The sequence below is a fragment of the Choristoneura fumiferana genome, chromosome 4, assembly GCF_025370935.1.
Source record: "Choristoneura fumiferana chromosome 4, NRCan_CFum_1, whole genome shotgun sequence".
NCBI lineage: Eukaryota > Metazoa > Arthropoda > Insecta > Lepidoptera > Tortricidae > Choristoneura > Choristoneura fumiferana.
In genome coordinates, this window is record NC_133475.1 from 1719688 (window position 1) to 1740407 (window position 20720).

The 20720-nt window shown below is 37.3% G+C and overlaps 1 protein-coding gene across 1 annotated transcript; it reads right to left on the reverse strand.

Annotated features, from left to right (window-relative positions):
• Window positions 1-188: 188 nt before the first annotated feature.
• Window positions 189-17583, reverse strand: LOC141427254 (uncharacterized). The gene is made up of 8 exons (XM_074086507.1): window positions 17510-17583; window positions 14789-14937; window positions 12815-12913; window positions 11715-11763; window positions 9895-10201; window positions 8711-8906; window positions 7083-8120; window positions 189-2053 (listed from the first exon to the last, which is right to left on the reverse strand). The coding sequence occupies exons 2-8, from the start codon at window positions 14932-14934 to the stop codon at window positions 1852-1854; spliced, it is 2037 nt and encodes a 678-aa protein (XP_073942608.1). The 5' UTR covers window positions 14935-14937; window positions 17510-17583; the 3' UTR covers window positions 189-1851.
• Between the last annotated feature and the right edge of the window lie 3137 nt (window positions 17584-20720).

Consider the following 20720-nt stretch of genomic DNA (forward strand, 5'->3'; position numbering starts at 1 on the left):
ATAATGTAATTTGGATGACAATCAACAAAAAGTACAGTCGACAAAAAGAGCTTGTATTGAAAATGAAGTTTTAAACAGGAACTTATTTATTTGTGTTGGATGATTAATAACTTTTTATAATAATGTGGTATTCATTAACTTAATTGTATTAAAATCGATGTTGATGTGATAAAAACAAATGCCACAAGTTATAAAGGAGATTGTCTTTTATTTTGCAATATTTAAAACATTATTGGGATAATGTCGTGTTCACGTAGGTACATTTATCTCTTAACTTATATTATAGAATGATGAGTTACAAAACTAATTAGGAATATTTCTGCAAGTGACTGAACCTGCAAAGAAATTTCTTTGATCATGAAATAATATCATTATCCAAGACACAGAGTAAAATAATTAAAAAAAGCTACTAGCCAAAATATTCCGAATAAGTTTTTAAACATCGTATACCATTAGTTACTATTATAAATCGTATAATAATCGGGACCTTATTATTAATTATTGCTGAACTCAATTTTCAGAGATAATCGTTATAGTGTTATCTCCAGTGATATTAATTAAGAAACAAAGTAAGTCCTGCACCAAGTAACGATAACAATAACCAATATCAAACCAGCCGTCAAATCTACGATTACGTAAATTTATGCAACCATAAAGTTATAGTTATAGAAACTTGATGGAACTCACACTAACTCAATTATTCAAAAACCCTTGTTATACCAGTAACACTTAAGTAAGTTTAACATTTTAGGCAGTAGATTTATATTTATTTATGAATAAGGAGGAAAATATAATTTGAGATTGAGTATTTTAATTAAAATACAGTGATGAATAATTAAATAAAAAAAAGTAGAAATTAATAAAGCACCATATTCTTTGTAACAGTCATACTTTGGCTACAAGCTTACCTACTTACTTACATGAAATATGTTTAGCCCCACTCTCATCCACCTACTGCTATATTTATTAACTTTGAGATTCAATTCAGATTTTTAAGCAGATTCAGTTTCAGTTTTTTTTTCAGATTCAGATTTCTAACCGAATTCCAAAAACAAGAAGGTTCGATTCACTAGCATTTTTTAACTTGTTGGGTACTTAGGTGTCCCATAACTCCATTGACTTGATACGACTTATTTTTTTTATGTTGTGTGTATCTTCTCGTTTAGCCCGCTTAGCTTTCCCGTTTCATTTAAATTTGAACCAAAAATTACGACCTTTGAAAAATAGGTTTCATTATTTTAACTTTTTCGTGGTTTTACTTTACAAATTCAATTTAAAATATACAGTCAGACAAAATACTTTACCTATATATAAGACGTCATAAAATAAATCTTAAGCATAATTTTAGCACAGAGAGACAAGTTTTTAACCGAATTAAAAGAGCCTTAACACGTTACAACAATATTATAAATGTTTATTATATTTAATTCCAGGCCATTTTAAATGATAAGAAGGCGAAAACAATACATTGGGACCTTTTTTCACACCGTTTGAAATTTATTTGAACACGAAACAAAAAATAAGTGAAAATTGAGCCACGGCTCACTAGAGCAGCACGCGAAGTTAAAGTTGTACTGACGATTCAGAATATTAGTTTATTAAGTTACTGTGACCAATAATCGCCAAGATTTCACAAACCTTTTTATCATTTTATGTGCTTTAAAGTGACAGTACTTAAGTAGTGGACTGATTTTAAAAATCACATCATCACCAAATTAAAGTAAATTTTCTCCACTTTCGACTGCCAAAAAATCAGTCCCTTTTGACTGTTAGTATGTAAGTAATTGAGATTTAAGACGATTTAACTTGTTTTTCTTTTTCGTGAAAATTTAGATTTGTAGATGCCAAGGATTAGAGTGCATATTCAGGAATTTCAAACACCAAAAGCTCAGCAACATTGATAGGTTTCTCTTCAATGGATCGCCTCTCCCGCTTGATGCACACTGCTCGTCCTTTGACGCTGAAGTCTTTGTGGTAGCCAGCGTCGCAGGCGCAGGTGTTGGGCGCCGTGCAGAACCCATTGTGGCAGCCCCCATGGCAGTAGGGCTGGCATCTGAAATTAAGAGCACTTATAATACGAATCCGTGGACTCGTAAGTAAAGAGACATACTTACTGGTAAAGTGGTAATAACCTAACTAACTTAATAAAGTTCAAAAAACGTGAAATATCTCAAACACGGCTAATTTTTATGAAACATAGCTAAGAAAGAACCATCGCAAGGAAACTAACTTTGATGTAAAAAATGGCATCGAAATCGCTCTATCTATTTAAAAGTAACGATGCCACAGACAGACCGATAGCCAGAAAGATAGACAGACAGATAGACAGACAGATAGACAGACAGATAGACAGACAGATAGACAGACAGATAGACAGACAGATAGACAGACAGATAGACAGACAGATAGACAGACAGATAGACAGACAGATAGACAGACAGATAGACAGACAGATAGACAGACAGATAGACAGACAGACAGATAGACAGACAGATAGACAGACAGATAGACAGACAGATAGACAGACAGATAGACAGACAGATAGACAGACAGATAGACAGACAGATAGACAGACAGATAGACAGACAGATAGACAGACAGATAGTGGCGTCAAAATTATAACACACCTCTTTTTTCGTCGGGGTTAAGAGTTTGCTTTGTGATCAACTTCAAATTCAAATCCAAATTTTATAAATAAAAATAACTTCAAATTATAAAAATAAAAGAGAAAAATAAAGATTAGGTGATTTCTATATCTGGGTAAGGCCGCGAATTTTGACCAATTTGGACGTTTCAAATTTGGAACGCTGATAAAAAAAAACTGATAACACCTAGAGGTTTAATTTTTTTTTTATTATATGACACGATATAAACTCTCAAGGTCGCAAATGAGATAATTGATTTAAACCCTTTTAAAAAAATAATAAAAATATATTACCGTCCAAAACGTAACGAAAATTGACTATTTTTTTTGACCACGAGTACTTAATACCTTATTATTTTCATGCTATTTAACTTCTCATGATCATGATTTTGTTTAAACAAAATTTTATGATATAACGATAGTCCTACCGATTGCGGAATCATGATAATCAAATAATTTTCATGTTTTATATTTATTTCTTTTCACGTGCCAAAAAACCACGTTTTCGTTACGAATACTTAGGTGACGCTTAATTAAGCTACCTTTAACGCCAATTTCGGTAGAAATTTGTTTTTGTACACTGGCAACTAATACTCTAATAGGGCAACATCGATGAGATAAATAAATCTCATCAGTTTGTTGACAAACAGCCATCAAAAGTGACGCGGAGGTTTTTTTTCGAAAAAACGTCGAAAGTGCTTGTTCGATTTTAAGGGTAAGTAGTGATTATTTTTAACTGGTTGTTTTTTCATACGATAGGGTAATCTTTTCCATGTAAGTGGCATGTGTTATTATGTTCAAAATGTCGTTATTCACCATGATAAACGATTTTTTGTATAAAATACGTTACACTTTCGTTACGATTACGTTACATTTTTACAAAATGCTACGTATTTTGTACATAACGTAACGAAAAATGTGGTAAAGGGAAGTTCACACAGAAAATTCTAACTTACACCAGTTTATTATTAGGTTTCCAATGACTGCACGCACAGTAAGTTAGTTAGATGGATATTTTGAAGTTAAATAAATTTTAATCTGTAGGTGCAGGGATCGGCACAAGAGAATTGTGGCGAGTTCTGTGTTCACGTCCTGCTACATGCATAGCGTATTTAAAGTGAGAGACAAACGGAGAGATTCACTTACCTACTTAGTTCATTTGTTACCTAAACTTAATAATCATAATAATTTATTTCCAAAAACATCTTTTTACATTGTCCACTTAACTAAGATACTACTTCCTAAATTGGTAAAACCTGTGATTTAGGGTTTTGGCCATTTCTTTGAGGTATTTAATAGCTTGTACAGTCGAAGTCACAAGCATGCTCACAACTAGGTGGTAGGACCTTGTGCAAGGTCCGCCCGGATTGCTACCACCATCTTCCTCGCTAATCCTGCCGTGAAGCAGCAGTGCTTGCACTGTTGTGTTTCGGCGTGGTGAGTAAGACAGCCGGTGAAATTACTGGCACGTGAGGTATCCCATCATAGGCCTCTAGGTTGGCAACGCGTCTGCAATACCCCTGGCGTTGCAGATTTTTATGGGCGGTGGTGATCTCTTACTCATTTGATCGTTTGCCATCCAGTCGAATAAAAAAAAACCACATCCAAATTCGTTATGCTTATAAATGTGCACCTTATTGTCAGTGTTAGAGAGGCATGTAAAGATACACTTTTGGAAAGATGTTCGTCAACTAGAGGGTACTTCTACTTCCACATTCTCATGTTTAGCTCTATAGATCTCATATAGGACAGATTTAAGATCAGTATCGTCAGAAAGTTCTAGTAAAAATAAAAACTTCACTTTATTATATGACATGTATTTTTTTTTCATACATACGTTATCTAATGGGAATTTTTACCAGTTTGATCTAGGCTTTATAAAAATTTGCGTTACGTTTTATGGTAACGTCACGTATTTTTTTTATGTTATTTCTATGTCACATTGGTTAAAATTCGCGGCCTTACCCATGGGTAAGGCCGCGAATTTTGACCAATTTGGACGTTTCAAATTTGGAACGCTGATAAAAAAAAACTGATAACACCTAGAGGTTTAATTTTTTTTTTATTATATGACACGATATAAACTCTCAAGGTCGCAAATGAGATAATTGATTTAAACCCTTTTAAAAAAATAATAAAAATATATTACCGTCCAAACGTAACGAAAATTGACTATTTTTTTTGACCACGAGTACTTAATACCTTATTATTTTCATGCTATTTAACTTCTCATGATCATGATTTTGTTTAAACAAAATTTTATGATATAACGATAGTCCTACCGATTGCGGAATCATGATAATCAAATAATTTTCATGTTTTATATTTATTTCTTTTCACGTGCCAAAAAACCACGTTTTCGTTACGAATACTTAGGTGACGCTTTTTTAAGCTACCTTTAACGCCAATTTCGGTAGAAATTTGTTTTTGTACACTGGCAACTAATACTCTAATAGGGCAACATCGATGAGATAAATAAATCTCATCAGTTTGTTGACAAACAGCCATCAAAAGTGACGCGGAGGTTTTTTTTCGAAAAAACGTCGAAAGTGCTTGTTCGATTTTAAGGGTAAGTAGTGATTATTTTTAACTGGTTGTTTTTTCATACGATAGGGTAATCTTTTCCATGTAAGTGGCATGTGTTATTATGTTCAAAATGTCGTTATTCACCATGATAAACGATTTTTTGTATAAAATACGTTACACTTTCGTTACGATTACGTTACATTTTTACAAAATGCTACGTATTTTGTACATAACGTAACGAAAAAATGTGGTAAAGGGAAGTTCACACAGAAAAATTCTAACTTACACCAGTTTATTATTAGGTTTCCAATGACTGCACGCACAGTAAGTTAGTTAGATGGATATTTTGAAGTTAAATAAATTTTAATCTGTAGGTGCAGGGATCGGCACAAGAGAATTGTGGCGAGTTCTGTGTTCACGTCCTGCTACATGCATAGCGTATTTAAAGTGAGAGACAAACGGAGAGATTCACTTACCTACTTAGTTCATTTGTTACCTAAACTTAATAATCATAATAATTTATTTCCAAAAACATCTTTTTACATTGTCCACTTAACTAAGATACTACTTCCTAAATTGGTAAAACCTGTGATTTAGGGTTTTGGCCATTTCTTTGAGGTTTTTAATAGCTTGTACAGTCGAAGTCACAAGCATGCTCACAACTAGGTGGTAGGACCTTGTGCAAGGTCCGCCCGGATTGCTACCACCATCTTCCTCGCTAATCCTGCCGTGAAGCAGCAGTGCTTGCACTGTTGTGTTTCGGCGTGGTGAGTAAGACAGCCGGTGAAATTACTGGCACGTGAGGTATCCCATCATAGGCCTCTAGGTTGGCAACGCGTCTGCAATACCCCTGGCGTTGCAGATTTTTATGGGCGGTGGTGATCTCTTACTCATTTGATCGTTTGCCATCCAGTCGAATAAAAAAAAACCACATCCAAATTCGTTATGCTTATAAATGTGCACCTTATTGTCAGTGTTAGAGAGGCATGTAAAGATACACTTTTGGAAAGATGTTCGTCAACTAGAGGGTACTTCTACTTCCACATTCTCATGTTTAGCTCTATAGATCTCATATAGGACAGATTTAAGATCAGTATCGTCAGAAAGTTCTAGTAAAAATAAAAACTTCACTTTATTATATGACATGTATTTTTTTTCATACATACGTTATCTAATGGGAATTTTTACCAGTTTGATCTAGGCTTTATAAAAATTTGCGTTACGTTTTATGGTAACGTCACGTATTTTTTTTATGTTATTTCTATGTCACATTGGTTAAAATTCGCGGCCTTACCCATCTGGTAATTAAGTCAGTGAAGATAAAAAATATAACATTGTCTTATTAAAGTTTTATTAAGGAGCTACGTCAAAAACTTGCAAATAAAAACACTCCAAGCACGGTTGATATTCATAAATGCTTGTTGTAACAAGCATAAGGCTATAGCCTAAATTGAATAAAAATTACTTTGGATTATTATTATTTTTAACAGTTCAGTATCAAAAAACTGACGACGACTTTTTAGACACATATGGAACGTTAAAAATGCAATGTCTTGCTTAAGTACCAGTTCTGACACCCGATATATCGAAAATTTAAAATTAATTGAAGATGCACTAATAATTAATGTTTTTTTAAATCAAATAATTCGTGTATTTATGACAAAGAAGCTCATACATACTAAACAAATAGCAGATACCAATTTAACAAAAATGAATAGGCTAAAAGCCGCTTGTACAATAGTAAAGCAATCGGTTCCAGTTTATGGATACTCGTACATTTCACAAAGGTTTATACCTCAGCATAGCAATGGCTGCCATCAATTAAATTAAATTGAAATATAACATAAACCCAAATATAAAAATAGCTAGATTTGAGTAAAAAAAATAGGAAGTGATACATTTATAGACATACCTGGTACCGGTACCATCGGTTGGATCCTGTACATATCCTGGGAGACATTCACACCTGTTCCCTCCAACACATGTACCGTTTATACACGGTTGAGCGCATTGGCCTTGATTAGGCCAATTCAGGGTTTGATCCTGGCCTTGTGGCACAAACTGACCTGATTGGCCGTAGACATCTACTCGGCCATGTTGGCCTTGATTATATTGTCCTTGAGAACCATATTGCCCTTGACCATATTGCCCTTGTGAACCATCTTGTCCTTGGTTAAATTGCCCTTGTGAACCATATTGGCCTTGATTGTATTGACCTTGAGGATTAAACTGTCCATGACTATGTTGACCTTGAGATTCATGTTGTCCTTGGCTGAATTGTGATCCATACTGTCCTTGGCTATTTTGACCGTGACTTCCATATTGTTCTGAGCCATATTGTCCTTGAGCTCCCTGTTGTCCCTGATTAAATTGACCTTGAGAGCCATACTGGCCCTGCATTCCTTGACTGTGATCCTGACCTTGATGTAAGTTAAAGGTTCGGTTCTCCAGAGGATTGTACATAGTTTGATGGAAGACTTGGCCATCAGTTTTGTTCGGCTGATTAGGATATGGATACTGACTTCCAGGAAGTATAGGATACAGATGTTGCTGACCAGGTTGTTGAGGATATTGGCCTTGGTTTGGTAGATTAGAGTTAGGCTGCGGTTGCTGAGGGTACTGGCCAGGTTGTTGTGGGTACTGATTTGGTTGGCCGCCTGGGTATTGTGCGTAGATTGAGCTTGGAGGTTTGTTGGGGTTTTGGCCGTAGGGGTTTTGTGATGGATAAGGATATTGGCCATTGCTTGTGTTGTTTTGATTTTGAGGGTGTTGGCCAGGGTATTGTCCTTGGTTTTGGCCGTAGGGATTATTCTGAGGCTGGTTGGGATAAGGGTATTGGTTGTGGACTGTGATTTGGTTAGGGAACTGGCCTGTAATATTTGATTGATTTGGTTCTGGAACTGCAGAGCATAAATTGGGCGCTACACACTTCGTGTTGGGGCCGCAGCTCCTGGAAAGTAAACAATGCATTTGATATTGTTGGCTGATAAGCCGCTGCTGAACAGCTGAACATTTTATGAACAAAATGCTTGTGTAGAAATAAAATTACTACGAAAATTTGGGAACACCCATACCTACCAATATTCCGACTTTAAATAGTTTGAAGAGAAGTAAACAAATACAAAAAAAAACTAGCAGCCCTGCTATGTTATTAATAAATAACCTAACCAACAAAATGTTGGGAATCCCCCGACTTTGTCACTTCAAAGTTAATTATCTTAAAAATGGCTGAACCGATTTTGATAAAACAAACCGCATTCAAATCAGTCCACCCGTTTAACAGCTATGGTGGCACAGACAGACACACATAGCGGTCAAACCTATAACACCCCTATTTTTGCGTTGGGGGTTAAAAACTGGTTTGATTTAATGGACTGACTACCTCATCATTGCCTTGGACATAGAGTATTTAAATTATTGCATACTCTTATGATGCAAGCAAAGAAAGCATAGAATTGACAATCGTCGTTGTGTAGGTTTTTATTTTCAAAACGAAGCGGTGGACGCTATTGGTAAAGTTATATACAAGAGAATACTTACGGGTAACACAGAGCAAGGCATTCCCCTTTGTACAGGAGATAACCCTGGCGGCATCGACATTCTGTGCCTACACAGTCTCCGTTGACGCAGTTTCCGCATGATCGCTGTTGCGATGGTGGTCCCTGCTTGCAGGAGCCCTCAGGGGTTGAGTGGAAACCGGGCTTGCAGGAACATGTATTAGGGGCTGTGCAGTTACCTGTTTAATGTCAAAGGGAGTAACAAATGTGTTAAGGGTCTGTTTGAAAATGAACATGAGCCAAAGTTTTTGAAACATTGGTAGGCAGGCAGTGTAATTTGTCATAATAATTAAGGACGAAACTGCTGCGAAACCTCGAGTAGTAGCGGGTCATCCATAAAGTACTATAGGGGGGGGGGGGGTCAAACGTTCTGTGACACAGGAACAAGAACTTGCCCGGGGCGAAAGAAAATTGTTTAGGTTTTAAATAAAAACCTTAATACCTATACAAGATGTCAATACATTATTGTACCATTGAATTATAGAAAGGGGTTCCCCGATTTCGTCACAGTCAGTAAAAATAATGGAAAATTTCGTGCTCATTCTAAACGGTCCGAATCGTTAGTGCGAAAAAATGTGAAATAGATATATTACGAGTATTATCTAGATATTATTCAGTAGTTATTACCCATTTATTATGGAATTTTGCCGTCCGACCGCCCCACCCCCCTCTCTCCGCACCCACTACGCTACGCCATTGGTAACGTATACTCTATGAATGGCCCCTAGTATTATACTAGGTCCATTTTATTTAGCCAACCCGTCGAAGATCTAATTTCTATTACACTACACCGACTTCTACGTCTTTTGGTGGTATTTTGAAATATACGTTTTTTCTTTTTTTTATTCGACTGGATGTCAAACGAGCAAGTGGGTCTCCTGATGGTAAGAGATCACCACCGCCCATAAACATCTGCAACACCAGGGGTATTGAAGATGCGTTGCCAACCTAGAGGTCTAAGATGGGATACCTCAAGTGCCAGTAATTTCACCAACCTTACTCTCCACGTCGAAACACAACAGTGCAAGCACTTTACGGCAGGACTAGCGAGCAAGATGGTGGTAGCAATCCGGGCGGACCTTGCACAAGTCCCTACCACCTGCAATGGCCTATGGCTTATAAAAACGCTCGGCAGCAGTACCGATTTACAAAAAAATATCGACTCACCGACTCCACCACAATTTTCCCTACAATGCGGCTCACAGAATTTGCCGTTCCGATCCAACTTGAACCCATCCTTGCAAAGACATTCACCGCCAGCACAGTGGCCATTCTGGCAGCCGATGGGGCAAGTTGCCACGCAGAAGCCGGCGTTGTTCATCACGTGGTCAGGAAAGCAGGTGCAGGTGTTAGGAGCTGTGCAGAGGGCGTTGACGCACTCGGTGGTGCAGACGGGATCGCAGAGGCGGAAGTTGTGGATGTTGCGAATGTAGCCAGGGCAGCAGGTTTCGATCCGGCTGAGGTCTGAACGTGACTGAGGAACAAAATTTTAACATTAAGAAGATAAAGAATTTTATTGTCAATAACTGATTCAATATCTAAGTCAGTTCATTAACACAGAGCAAGATAAATACAAACATCAAATAAAAATAAATAATTTAAAAATCAAAAATCCGCCTGCAAAAATGAACTGAAAAGATTTGAGATCCATATGATGGATTTGTCACTTGATACCAATATTAGTCGTATTAGAAAAAAAAAAGTTATTTGCATCTCACAGCCGCCATGTTTTATTTTTTTAACGTCACCTATCTAAGAACACTTGGATTGTCAGGAAGATTCTAATGATACCTTAATTGTCTAAATCCGTCCAGCGGCTTGAGAGATATGCGGTAATAAAGAATATTACATACATTCAAGATACGCGCGAAAAATAATACCTCTCCATGCAGTCGGGTATTAACAACCAACAAAAAGCTGGAAAACCCCCGATTTTGTCACTTCAAAGTTCAATATCTCAAAAACAGCTGAACCGATTTTGATAAAACATGGCTAAGAACCATTGCTAGAAAACCTGCTATCAAATAAAAAAACCGCATTCAAATCGGTCCACCCGTTTAAGAGCTATGATGCCACAGACAGACAGACAGATACACATACACAGACACACAGACATACAGACACAATAGTGGTCAAACTTAAGTATAACACCACAACCACCACTTTTTGCGTCGGGGGTTAAAAAGTCTTGGGTCACTCATTATCCCTAGACAAATTTGATGTTTTGACTCGGTAGTAATATTGATATGGTCAAATCTGTCTAGAGGTAAAAAATATCGCTAGGCACTTTTGATGATTGGTTCATGGTGGATGCAAGCCGCTTCCAACCGAAGCAATTGGAGGTCTATGAGGTTAGCCTATGCACAACAGTGGACGTCCTACGGCTAATATTTGATGATGAAGACTAATACGGGTACGCTACCATAGGCAGATCAAATAAAGTAAATTTATATTCTATGGAATATAAAGTCCCCAGTAACTTTTTTTTTGGCGAAATAAAAGCTGTGCAAGTATTTTGGATGGCGAACAATTTTTTGATTTGCATCCTCTTTGCTGTCGGTGGCTGATTGGCGTCCAAGTTGGTGCGCGGCAAACCGCGCGCCTTCAATCGTAAAAAAGGCGGCAGTCAGCCAGACTTCAAAAAAGATTATCTCGGCGGACATATATTGGTGCGGTTGTGCTCGGTTTTGTAAAATAAATATTAATTGTGATTATAGACATTGTAAATAGTTTTTTGTGTAAATAATAACAAACTTTATACGCCTAAAACTAGCTAGTGAAGTGGCGGTGTGGACTATTGCGGCTTTACGGACTTTAGCGAGCGTATGTTTTTCATGAATTATTCACTAAACATAATGCTGCACAGAAGAGCAAATAAGCCACGGCCTAGGTAGCAGTCACTATTCGAAGGTTTATTAACAAAAGCATATCGCTACATCTAGTGGATGGTGCAAGCGACGCCACGGTCTAATATTATATTAACTTACTCCATTGCCAGCTGGTACATGCTTGGGGTCACGCGCAAGAGTTGCAGTCCTGTAACATTATCAGCAGTTATAAAATCATCATCATCATCGTCATCATCATCTCTGATCTATGCACGATGATTTAATCGGTGATCAGGAGTCGAAAAATATTAATAACGATTTACAAAATGCCCAAGTTGCTAAAATTAATACACTAAAGTTTGTTAATCGAAGTTATTTTAAATTTTTCCTACTAAGACCGGATGTTTATGAACAGATTAAAACGCTGTTAAATAGGTAGGCAATTTAGATATATCCGGTTGGTTGATAAGTTAACTTTAAATAACTAAAGCGTATAAATTAGGTAATTATGGCTCGCAGTTCTGAGTTTTTCGGAATTCATGAGTAAAATTCTATATTGTTTATGAAACTTTACGGCGTTGTAAAACATCGGGAGGATACCTGCACATTCCTACACAGAAATTCAATTATATGTGTAAAGTTTCCCTATCCGCATTGAGCCCGTGTGAGATCTGCGGCCCAAGTTCTCTCATTCTGAGGTTAAGCCTGCAGTAAGACGTAGGCTTGTGTGTAGTACAGTCGAACCATTAGATCCCTGACCTACCGTAGAACGTTCTCACAGTAAGATAGCATAATGAATTCCGTTGTCAAGCAATGCCATGTCACTGACTTTTTCTACGAAAAGGTTCCACAGTGGATCACGATTCACTTTTTTTTTTATTCGACTTGATGGCAAACGAAGAAGTGGGTCTCCTGATGGTTAGAGATCACCACCGCCTATAAACATCTGCAACACCAGGGGTATTGCAGACGCGTTGCCAACCTAGAGGGATACCTCACGTGAATTTCACCGGCTGTCTTACTCTCCACGCCGAAACACAACAGTGCAAGCACTGCTGCTTCACGGCAGAATTAGCGAGCAAGATGGTGGTAGCAATCCGGGCGTACCTTGTACAAGGTCCTGCTACCACCTGCAAAAGTCAGTCAGTCGGTTGGTTCGGTAGTACGATGTAAAAATAATTAGTTCCTGATCCTTTTAGTGAACGAGAATGCACAAGTTTAGTGTGATGACATGATGATGGTAAGTTAAAATAACTTACGGGACTTCAATAATGCAAATGCCCACTCGTTGATTGGCTGAAAAACCGCCACTGTGATTGGTTGACAGCCCATGACTGCCTTGCGTGTTGTTGAAGAACCTGAGAACACAAGGAATTATTTAAAACAGTGTTTTTTTATCTTACTTTTTATTGTAAGTAAAAAGTGGCCTTGTGTTATTTTAGCAATCCAGGCATCGGCAGACCTAGATCCAAATCCTTCCAGCCGTTTTAGCAGGTCTTTTGAACGCACGCACATACTCATAAACTTTCGCATTTATAATATAAGCTGGATTAGTAGGGTATGATATAATACAGAGCCACGCAAAGAGCTATGGAGAGAGCTACGCTTGGAGTTTGAAATTTCTCCCTAATATTGAATCACAAGCGTTGCTCATAATATTACTTGGAATACTTTATATTATGTGTATTATTGCTCATGCATTGATCTATTGCGGTGAGTGCTTTAATATGGAGTAGGTATTTGGGTAAGTCCAAACCATAAGATATACAAGGAAACTGTTTCGTTATTACGTGTTTGTCAGTTTTGTCAATGGACTATTTACTTACCACGTTTGTACCTTGTTTCTTCGATAGGTACCTACAAAGCGTGCACCACAATGAGGGCTATCGCGTATGAATTCGCCGCTAGAGGCGCTAGTGTATCGTGAGGTCTCCGAAATGACAAATCTCATCGTTTTTGGGTGAACTACGTGGGTTTATTTATAATTAGAATAATTATGTGAATATTCTGCATTACCTGAAATTAATTATGGCAATTATGCCTTACGGGGAAATGAATGTCTGTGTTTTGTGACAGTTTTAAATAAGCAAAGATGGGTTCTAGCGAACGTGAGATATTTTGGTAATTAGGTATACGTTGCTTGGTACCTTGGTAGCCGTGGTTTGACTTATGGCCTCAGAAGCAGAGGATCGTGGGTTCAAACAAATAAATACAACCAAGGACTCTTCAAGGCTAGAGTGAATAAGATGTTACTGGACCAGTGAGACACCTTTGGCTTCATCTGCACTTTATATCACGTAAGATAGAGATCAATTTTATGTAAAAAAACCGGGCCCGCAACTCGTGAGTTTTCGAAATTCAAGTGCGTAATTACATTCAGAACTTGCCATGATTTAGTATACTAGCTGTTGCCCGCGACTCCGTCCACGTAGAATTCATTTATTAATCCCGCGGGAACCATGCAATTTCCCGGAATAAAAACTATGCTATGTCCTACCCCCGGGAATCAAACAATCTGTATACCGAATTTCATCGAAATCAGTTCAGCGGCTTAGCCACTGGACAGTCCGGAGCGCGCGACCAATATGCCTCAAGCCGTCCGGGTTTTTTATCGACGGACGAAACGCGCTGTGTGTCCATATTTTTTTAACTACAAAACGAAATTGTTTTGAATAAAGAAGAAATACTGAGACGTAAATTAATGTTTACTCATTCAAATACTATTTAGGTATAAAACAATAAATTGAAAATACAAACTGAAATATAGATGCACAGAAAAAACAGAAAAATAAGACCATCAGTCCATCATCCATGATGGTCCATCAGTGGTGTAGCGGTATAGCACGCGGTACGGATTACCGAGGACCTGGGTTCGATTCCCAGTGATGGTCTTATTTTTCTGTTTTTTCTGTGCATCTATATTTCAGTTTGTATTTTCAATTTAGGTTTTACGGGATGACCGTAAAAGTAAAAATTTGGAATTGAAATAAAAAATACAAAAAGATTCCAAAAAAAACAATCAATAAATATAAAACAATAGCATGTAATTTATGATTTACTCACAATATCAAGGTTAAACTTTACGACACCAAAGTATCCACTAGGTTTGAAGCATTTTGGTTTTGGATACCATGGTATCGTCGCACTGTCAAGTGGTTAGGCATGAAGAGTAAACAAACAGACTTACAAACTTTCGCATTTATAATACTAGTGAAATTATTTTATATTGATACCTGTTAAAGCTGTCCCCTCCCCTGTAATTATACTGGCCGCCCCCGCCCCCCTTGACCGACTTGATGTACTGCGCGTCTGCGTTGGGATCGTGCGCCTGCGCCCACGCAGCTGCGAGCAGCGCGCTCAGTAGGATCACGCCACGCATTATCTGTGCACAGTCAAAACAATAATTGTAGTTTATGCAACTGTTACGTTTTAAGGCCTAATTACGTACAGTTGCATACATTACTTTATCTTAATCTATTTAAATCCTCTGTCATGCGTTCAAGAACCATTGAGAATGACCTGCATTGCATCCAGAACTATGTCTGACCCTCGAGCTCCTACGCCTGAAGATGAAGTCCCGCCACACTGTCGTATTCATAATAGAATCCAATGTCGTAATGCTCGTTATTATCTATGATTTTTGAACGCATAGTGGAGGATTTACTATATGGGTGTAGATAAATAAATTAAGAAATATTTCATATCCTATACTCGTATATTGGGCTCCACAGAAAACCAGCGATGCTGCACATAATGTGCGGCAACACATGCTGAGTGGAGACCCTTTTTGGTATCCTGCCGTGTCACCTAGTAACATAGTTTTAGTGCTAGTTCTAGTCTTAGTTTTAGGTGGTACTTTTGGAGCCAAAATAAACTTTTCTTTCTTTATGACTACGATAGTTTTGACTACTTAATCTAATGAGATATAAACTATATAATAACAATTACTTTGCTCACCCGCGACCTTGCGATAGCTACGTTTATGCAACAGATGCAATCAAACAAATCACACAAACCCAACTATCAAGACCACTACACAACACTGACACGTTTCGAACTCAACCAGAGTCCATCCTCAGAACAACACAACCGTTCACCACACTACAGATAATAGATTAACTAACCAAAACAAACATTTAAATTTGTCATAATAAATCACCAAGTACCCACTTTATTTTTCTCAGACAAATTTGTTGCATAGACGTAGCTATCATAAGGTCGCGGGTGAGCAAAGTAACTGTTTATAGTTAATTCGCAAATAGATATAGACCTCCGCAAAGTAACGGGTGATTCAATTAATGGTTAATGATATTATCAATCATCTAATGAGATATGTTAAAACCGTTCAGCTGTTCAGGCCAAAGAAATGTACATACCTATGAGTACGCTTGAAAAATCTAACCCTCCTTGGGGCAGTCGAGTCGAAATTAGCACTAGCAATTAGTTTCCGGTTTTAGAGATTTCTGTTTATTGTCAATCGGCCTATAACTTAGCGTGTTTGCTTCCATATATTATTATGTTTCTCGGAAGCTTAACCCAATAACAACCGTTTTCCTTAATCAAAACATTTTATAAGGTTATCTACTGTCTACTGTGTTACCTCACAAGAGTTTATAAATTGTTTACGTAAGGTTTTATCACGCCGAATTTGGCGCAAAAATTATCGCAGTTGCTAACACTACTGAAACGATAATAAAATATGCAGTTTGATAAGTGTGCTACCGACAGCCAGTTAAGTTATCTTGTAAATTTATCTTATCCATGCATTTTGTAATCCCAAATTAATACCATTAGTTGATTACATTTATTTTTAATACCTTAAAGCCAAATTTAAAAAAATATATTCGGACGTTTAATAAGTCTTCAATTTAGATTTCGAACTCTACACTCGTAATTTTGTACTTGTCCTTTTGCGTTTTTCCGTTTTTAGAAAAAAAAACAATCTTACAGAAAATAGGCCAGTACTTATTGATTTTTTAAAAAGTGTGCAACCTCGCTAAAAATTTAATTGGAGCATGCATTTGTAACTTGAGCACAGTAAAAGAGGGATTTCAAAAACATACACAATCATTTTATGGTATAGTGTATCGTGTATTCGATTCTACTCTCGATTCTGAACAAACTACATTCTGTACCACTACCATGAGTTTACAGTGACCGTACTCGATAGCGACGGTGTAAATTATTTGTAGAGGCGCTGTACGATTCTCCATACAAATAATTTACGCCGTCGCTATCGAGTACGGTCACTGTAAACTCATGGTAGTGGTACAGGTTTCTAGTTATTTAATGAACAACTTGTTTAATTAACCATAAGCCCCATAGCATAAGCTTGAGATTCCAGGTTCGATTTCCGGTCGGTACGAGACAGATATTTGCGCAATTAGTACGAATGTTTGTACAATACAATACAATAACTCTTTATTGCACACCAATACAGTAAACAGTACAGAGAACACAAGTATATACATAGAGATTTGTACTCGGGTCTTAGACGTTTAATATGTATTTATTTATCTATATATGGGATGTTTGTTTATGCGTTGCTTAGTACTCATAGTAGGTACAAGCTTCGCTTAGTTTGGGACTAGGTCAATTGGGTCTTTAGTCTAATGATATTTATTTATTTACCACCACCACTGGCACTTGAGGTATCCCATCTTAGGCCTCTAGGTTGGCAACGCATCTGCAATCCCCCTGGTGTTGCAGGTGTCTAGTGGTGATCTCTTACCATCAGGAGACCCACTTGCTCGTTTTCCATCCAGTCGAATAAAAATAATAATAATAATAAACCACGGGACGTGCATATATTTTATAAGATCATAAAAAAATATTTTTATATCTACGTATTCTCCATAACTTTAACTTAAGCTATGACTCAAACGTACATGTTTTTATTTACATAATGACATCATGTCAAGTACAATAATAAAAGATGACATAACTTGGCTTACCTTGTCTTAGAAGGAACACTCTGTCCTCAAAGCCGACGAGACACTGAGCGGACACTGGTGGACCATGGTCTAAGATAACACGACGTGATGCTGATCAAAGATACATGGTTCCGTAGCTAGATATACTAAAGGGCTACTACGATTATTAGCGTTAGCATTATGTGTGAATGTGACGCCCTCGCCAGATCAAGAATGAGACTCTTTGGCGACGGATACCCCGCACCAGGAGACTTTAAGGCACTACCGCTACGTCAAATCATCCAATTTATGGACGAGGTGATAAAGGCAATAGAGTAAGTGCGAAGGAGGGGTAATTACACAAAAGATCCCTACGGGTCGAAGTGTATCCGCAAGGACCCCTAACGATAAGATAAGATAAGATAAGCGTTAGCGGGACTGTACGATACGAACTTCGACTTTTGAATTTCTTAGTAGCCCCTTTGTACTGTCACGCGTGCAGAAGAGTATTTAAAAGTAAATTCGGGCTAGCCAGCCATATCAGACAGAACTCATAGTAGAAATCATCATGTAGGTTATGTGAGTTATATTGTCAGATTTGCCAGATCTTATGTATGTTAGTCTTTTTTTACCAAAGCTTTAAAAAAGCGAGCTGGTAATGACTTAAAGAATTAAAAAAAAACTTTTCTTCAATTTTTAGTTCTAGTTTTGAATTTGATTTAAGTTTTTTATTATTATTTTTTGTTTACACTTCCCATTAGGTCCAAATAAGTAAGAAGAACAAATACCACAAGGGTGTAGTTTATAAGGATATTTTTTTTTAACTTTTTCGTGCCTTTTTAGTTTGTAAATAAATAAGGTCGATATTTTTTTTAATTGTTGTATCAATTAATTAGAGCTTCAGCTCAATCGTTCTAGTTTAAAATACCCACTCCTTAGTCACTCCTTAGTTAGGTAGTTGTTTTTTCCTTCTAAAATCTCGCCGTTTACATTTCATTCCCAACCCGCACGGAACCCTATTTCCGATGAATAGAGATGTCGTCACAGAGGGAAACAGATAGTGCAATCGTGTTTTGCACGCTTTATTACGTTATGTGGTTTATCTGCTTTCGGATGTCCTCTGGCCAAGGACTGGGGTTAATTCCGGCGTCGAAATTAATTAGCACAGTTGTTTTTGGCTGAATGGTAAACTAATGGTAAAATAAGTGAGTAAAAACAAGCGCTACTTTTCTTGTTTTTTTTTTAACCTTGTAGCTCCAGGCAGTGGATTACTATAGCTATATGATGCTATATGATGAAATTAATTATGTCTACGTAGGTACCTAATAAATTTATTTTTATGTTTTAAAAGTCATAAATTAGTTTTCTAGTTTACAAATTTTCTATTTATTTATGTAGTCTTATGTAGTTAATGGTATGTAGTAGGTATATCTTTATAACAGTCCGAGGGTTGCCGATGGTGCCGGCTGAAAATCAGCGCTGGGGTGTTTTTAACGCTTCAGCATTATGCTGAGCCAGTGTCCGATTCACAACCGCAATGACACATACCTTTGTGTTGTTTATTTGTACTTAATAATTTTGTTGTCTTGTGTTGTGAATAATAGTAGATTATTGTCGTGGCCTGGAAGTAGCCAATTGCTGGCTGAGTATGAGTATTAACTAATACGAAGCCAGCAATTGCTATTCCAGCCGAGACTAATATAAAGCTTCTCTCAAAAATGATGAATAATTCTGAAATAGACTAAACTTTTTCTCAAAATATATCATAACATTTAATTTTATTCCAATTATTTTTCTTATGCTTTCCCGCCTTTTTTCAGCACAAGCTGTTTCAGACCCAATAAAAAAGTCCGAAGTTCCAACAAAATATCTGATTATTCCCATTAGATTTGGCTGTATACGACTTGTGCCAACATTTCGATGGCCTTTTTAACTTTAAAAAAAAATTGTGACTGATTGCAGGCGCGCTAATTTTTTATTGTCGAGCTAGCGCGCCTGCAATCTTTTTAACTTTTTAATTTTTCGCTGACCATAAACTATGCACTTCACCTTCTGATATGTAAAGAATAAATAATGTCAACTTTTACGGACATTTTTGAGAAAATGTATTTTCTTTCTTTCTTTCTTTATTTTTAAGTTTTTTTTAAGTATAGCCAAACGATTCTAACTACGAGTCCTGAGCTTTCATCATCATCATCATCATCAGCCTATAGCAGTCTACTGCTGGACATAGGCATCCCCCAAAGAGCACCCTCGGCTAGACGCATCCAGCTTCTACCAGCAGCCTTTCGCAGATCGTCACTCCACCTGGCCGGAGGGCGTCCTACACTACATTTGCCAAGACGCGGTCTCCACTCAAGAACGCGTTTACTCCAGTGGTTGTCGGTTCTGCGACAAATATGACTGCCAGCACACTGCCACTTGAACTGACCTTAGTTCTGTGTCGGATAGTCTCGTTGCGGATTCTATCTTTCAAAGAACTTTCATGAAATTTCAAGAATTCTTATTCTTGGACTTCCAATATACGTATATCTATACACTATAACCACAACATTAAAAAGGAGGTATAGAAATAGACCGGCGTAGCGTAGGCAGACCCCAGATGAGATGGTCTGATGATATAAAGAGCTACGCCGGACCGTACTGGCTCAGGAAGACGGAGAATAGGACGGAGTGAAGGAGATTAGGAGAGGGCTATATCCAGCAGTGGATAGATAAAGAATGAAAAAGAAGAGAAGAAGAAGATAGAAATAGAAGTCAACAGAGGCGTTAGTGTGTTGGTGTTTAATAAAAGGTCGTTGTATTGTATTGTAGGCGGTCGTATCGTTAAAGAGTGATCTCCACCAGATAGCTTTTGAGTAGTAGAAAATATGTAATAGAGTCAAGCAATGTAAAGTTACTAATAAACGAATTTCGTGTTCAGTCTGTTTTAGTGCTAATAAATTTTCCACTACTTATTTTTTTTAAAGGTAAACGTAATACGATAATTTACTTAAAATGCCTATGTCCAGCAGTGGACGTCTTTCGGCTGACATGATGATGATGATGAGATGACTCAAAATATATAAATTGAAGTTTAATATCTATATCCGTGTATAAAAAGCCGTGGTGGCCTAGTGGTTTGACCTATCGCTTCTCAAGCAGAGGGTCGTGGGTTCAAACCCCGGCTCGCACCTCTGAGTTTTTCGAAATTCATGTGCGGAATTACATTTGAAATTTACCACGAGCTTTGCGGTGAAGGAAAACATCGTGA

Excerpts from the sequence above, each read along its gene's own strand:
- LOC141427254 (XM_074086507.1), bottom strand. The coding sequence starts at position 14,934 with ATGCGTGGCGTGATCCTACTGAGCGCGCTGCTCGCAGCTGCGTGGGCG. Across the intron at positions 11,764-12,814 it reads ATTTGCATTATTGAAGTCCC|GACTGCAACTCTTGCGCGTG; the intron begins GTAAGTTATTTT and ends ATAATGTTACAG. Across the intron at positions 10,202-11,714 it reads ATGTACCAGCTGGCAATGGA|TCACGTTCAGACCTCAGCCG; the intron begins GTAAGTTAATAT and ends TTTGTTCCTCAG.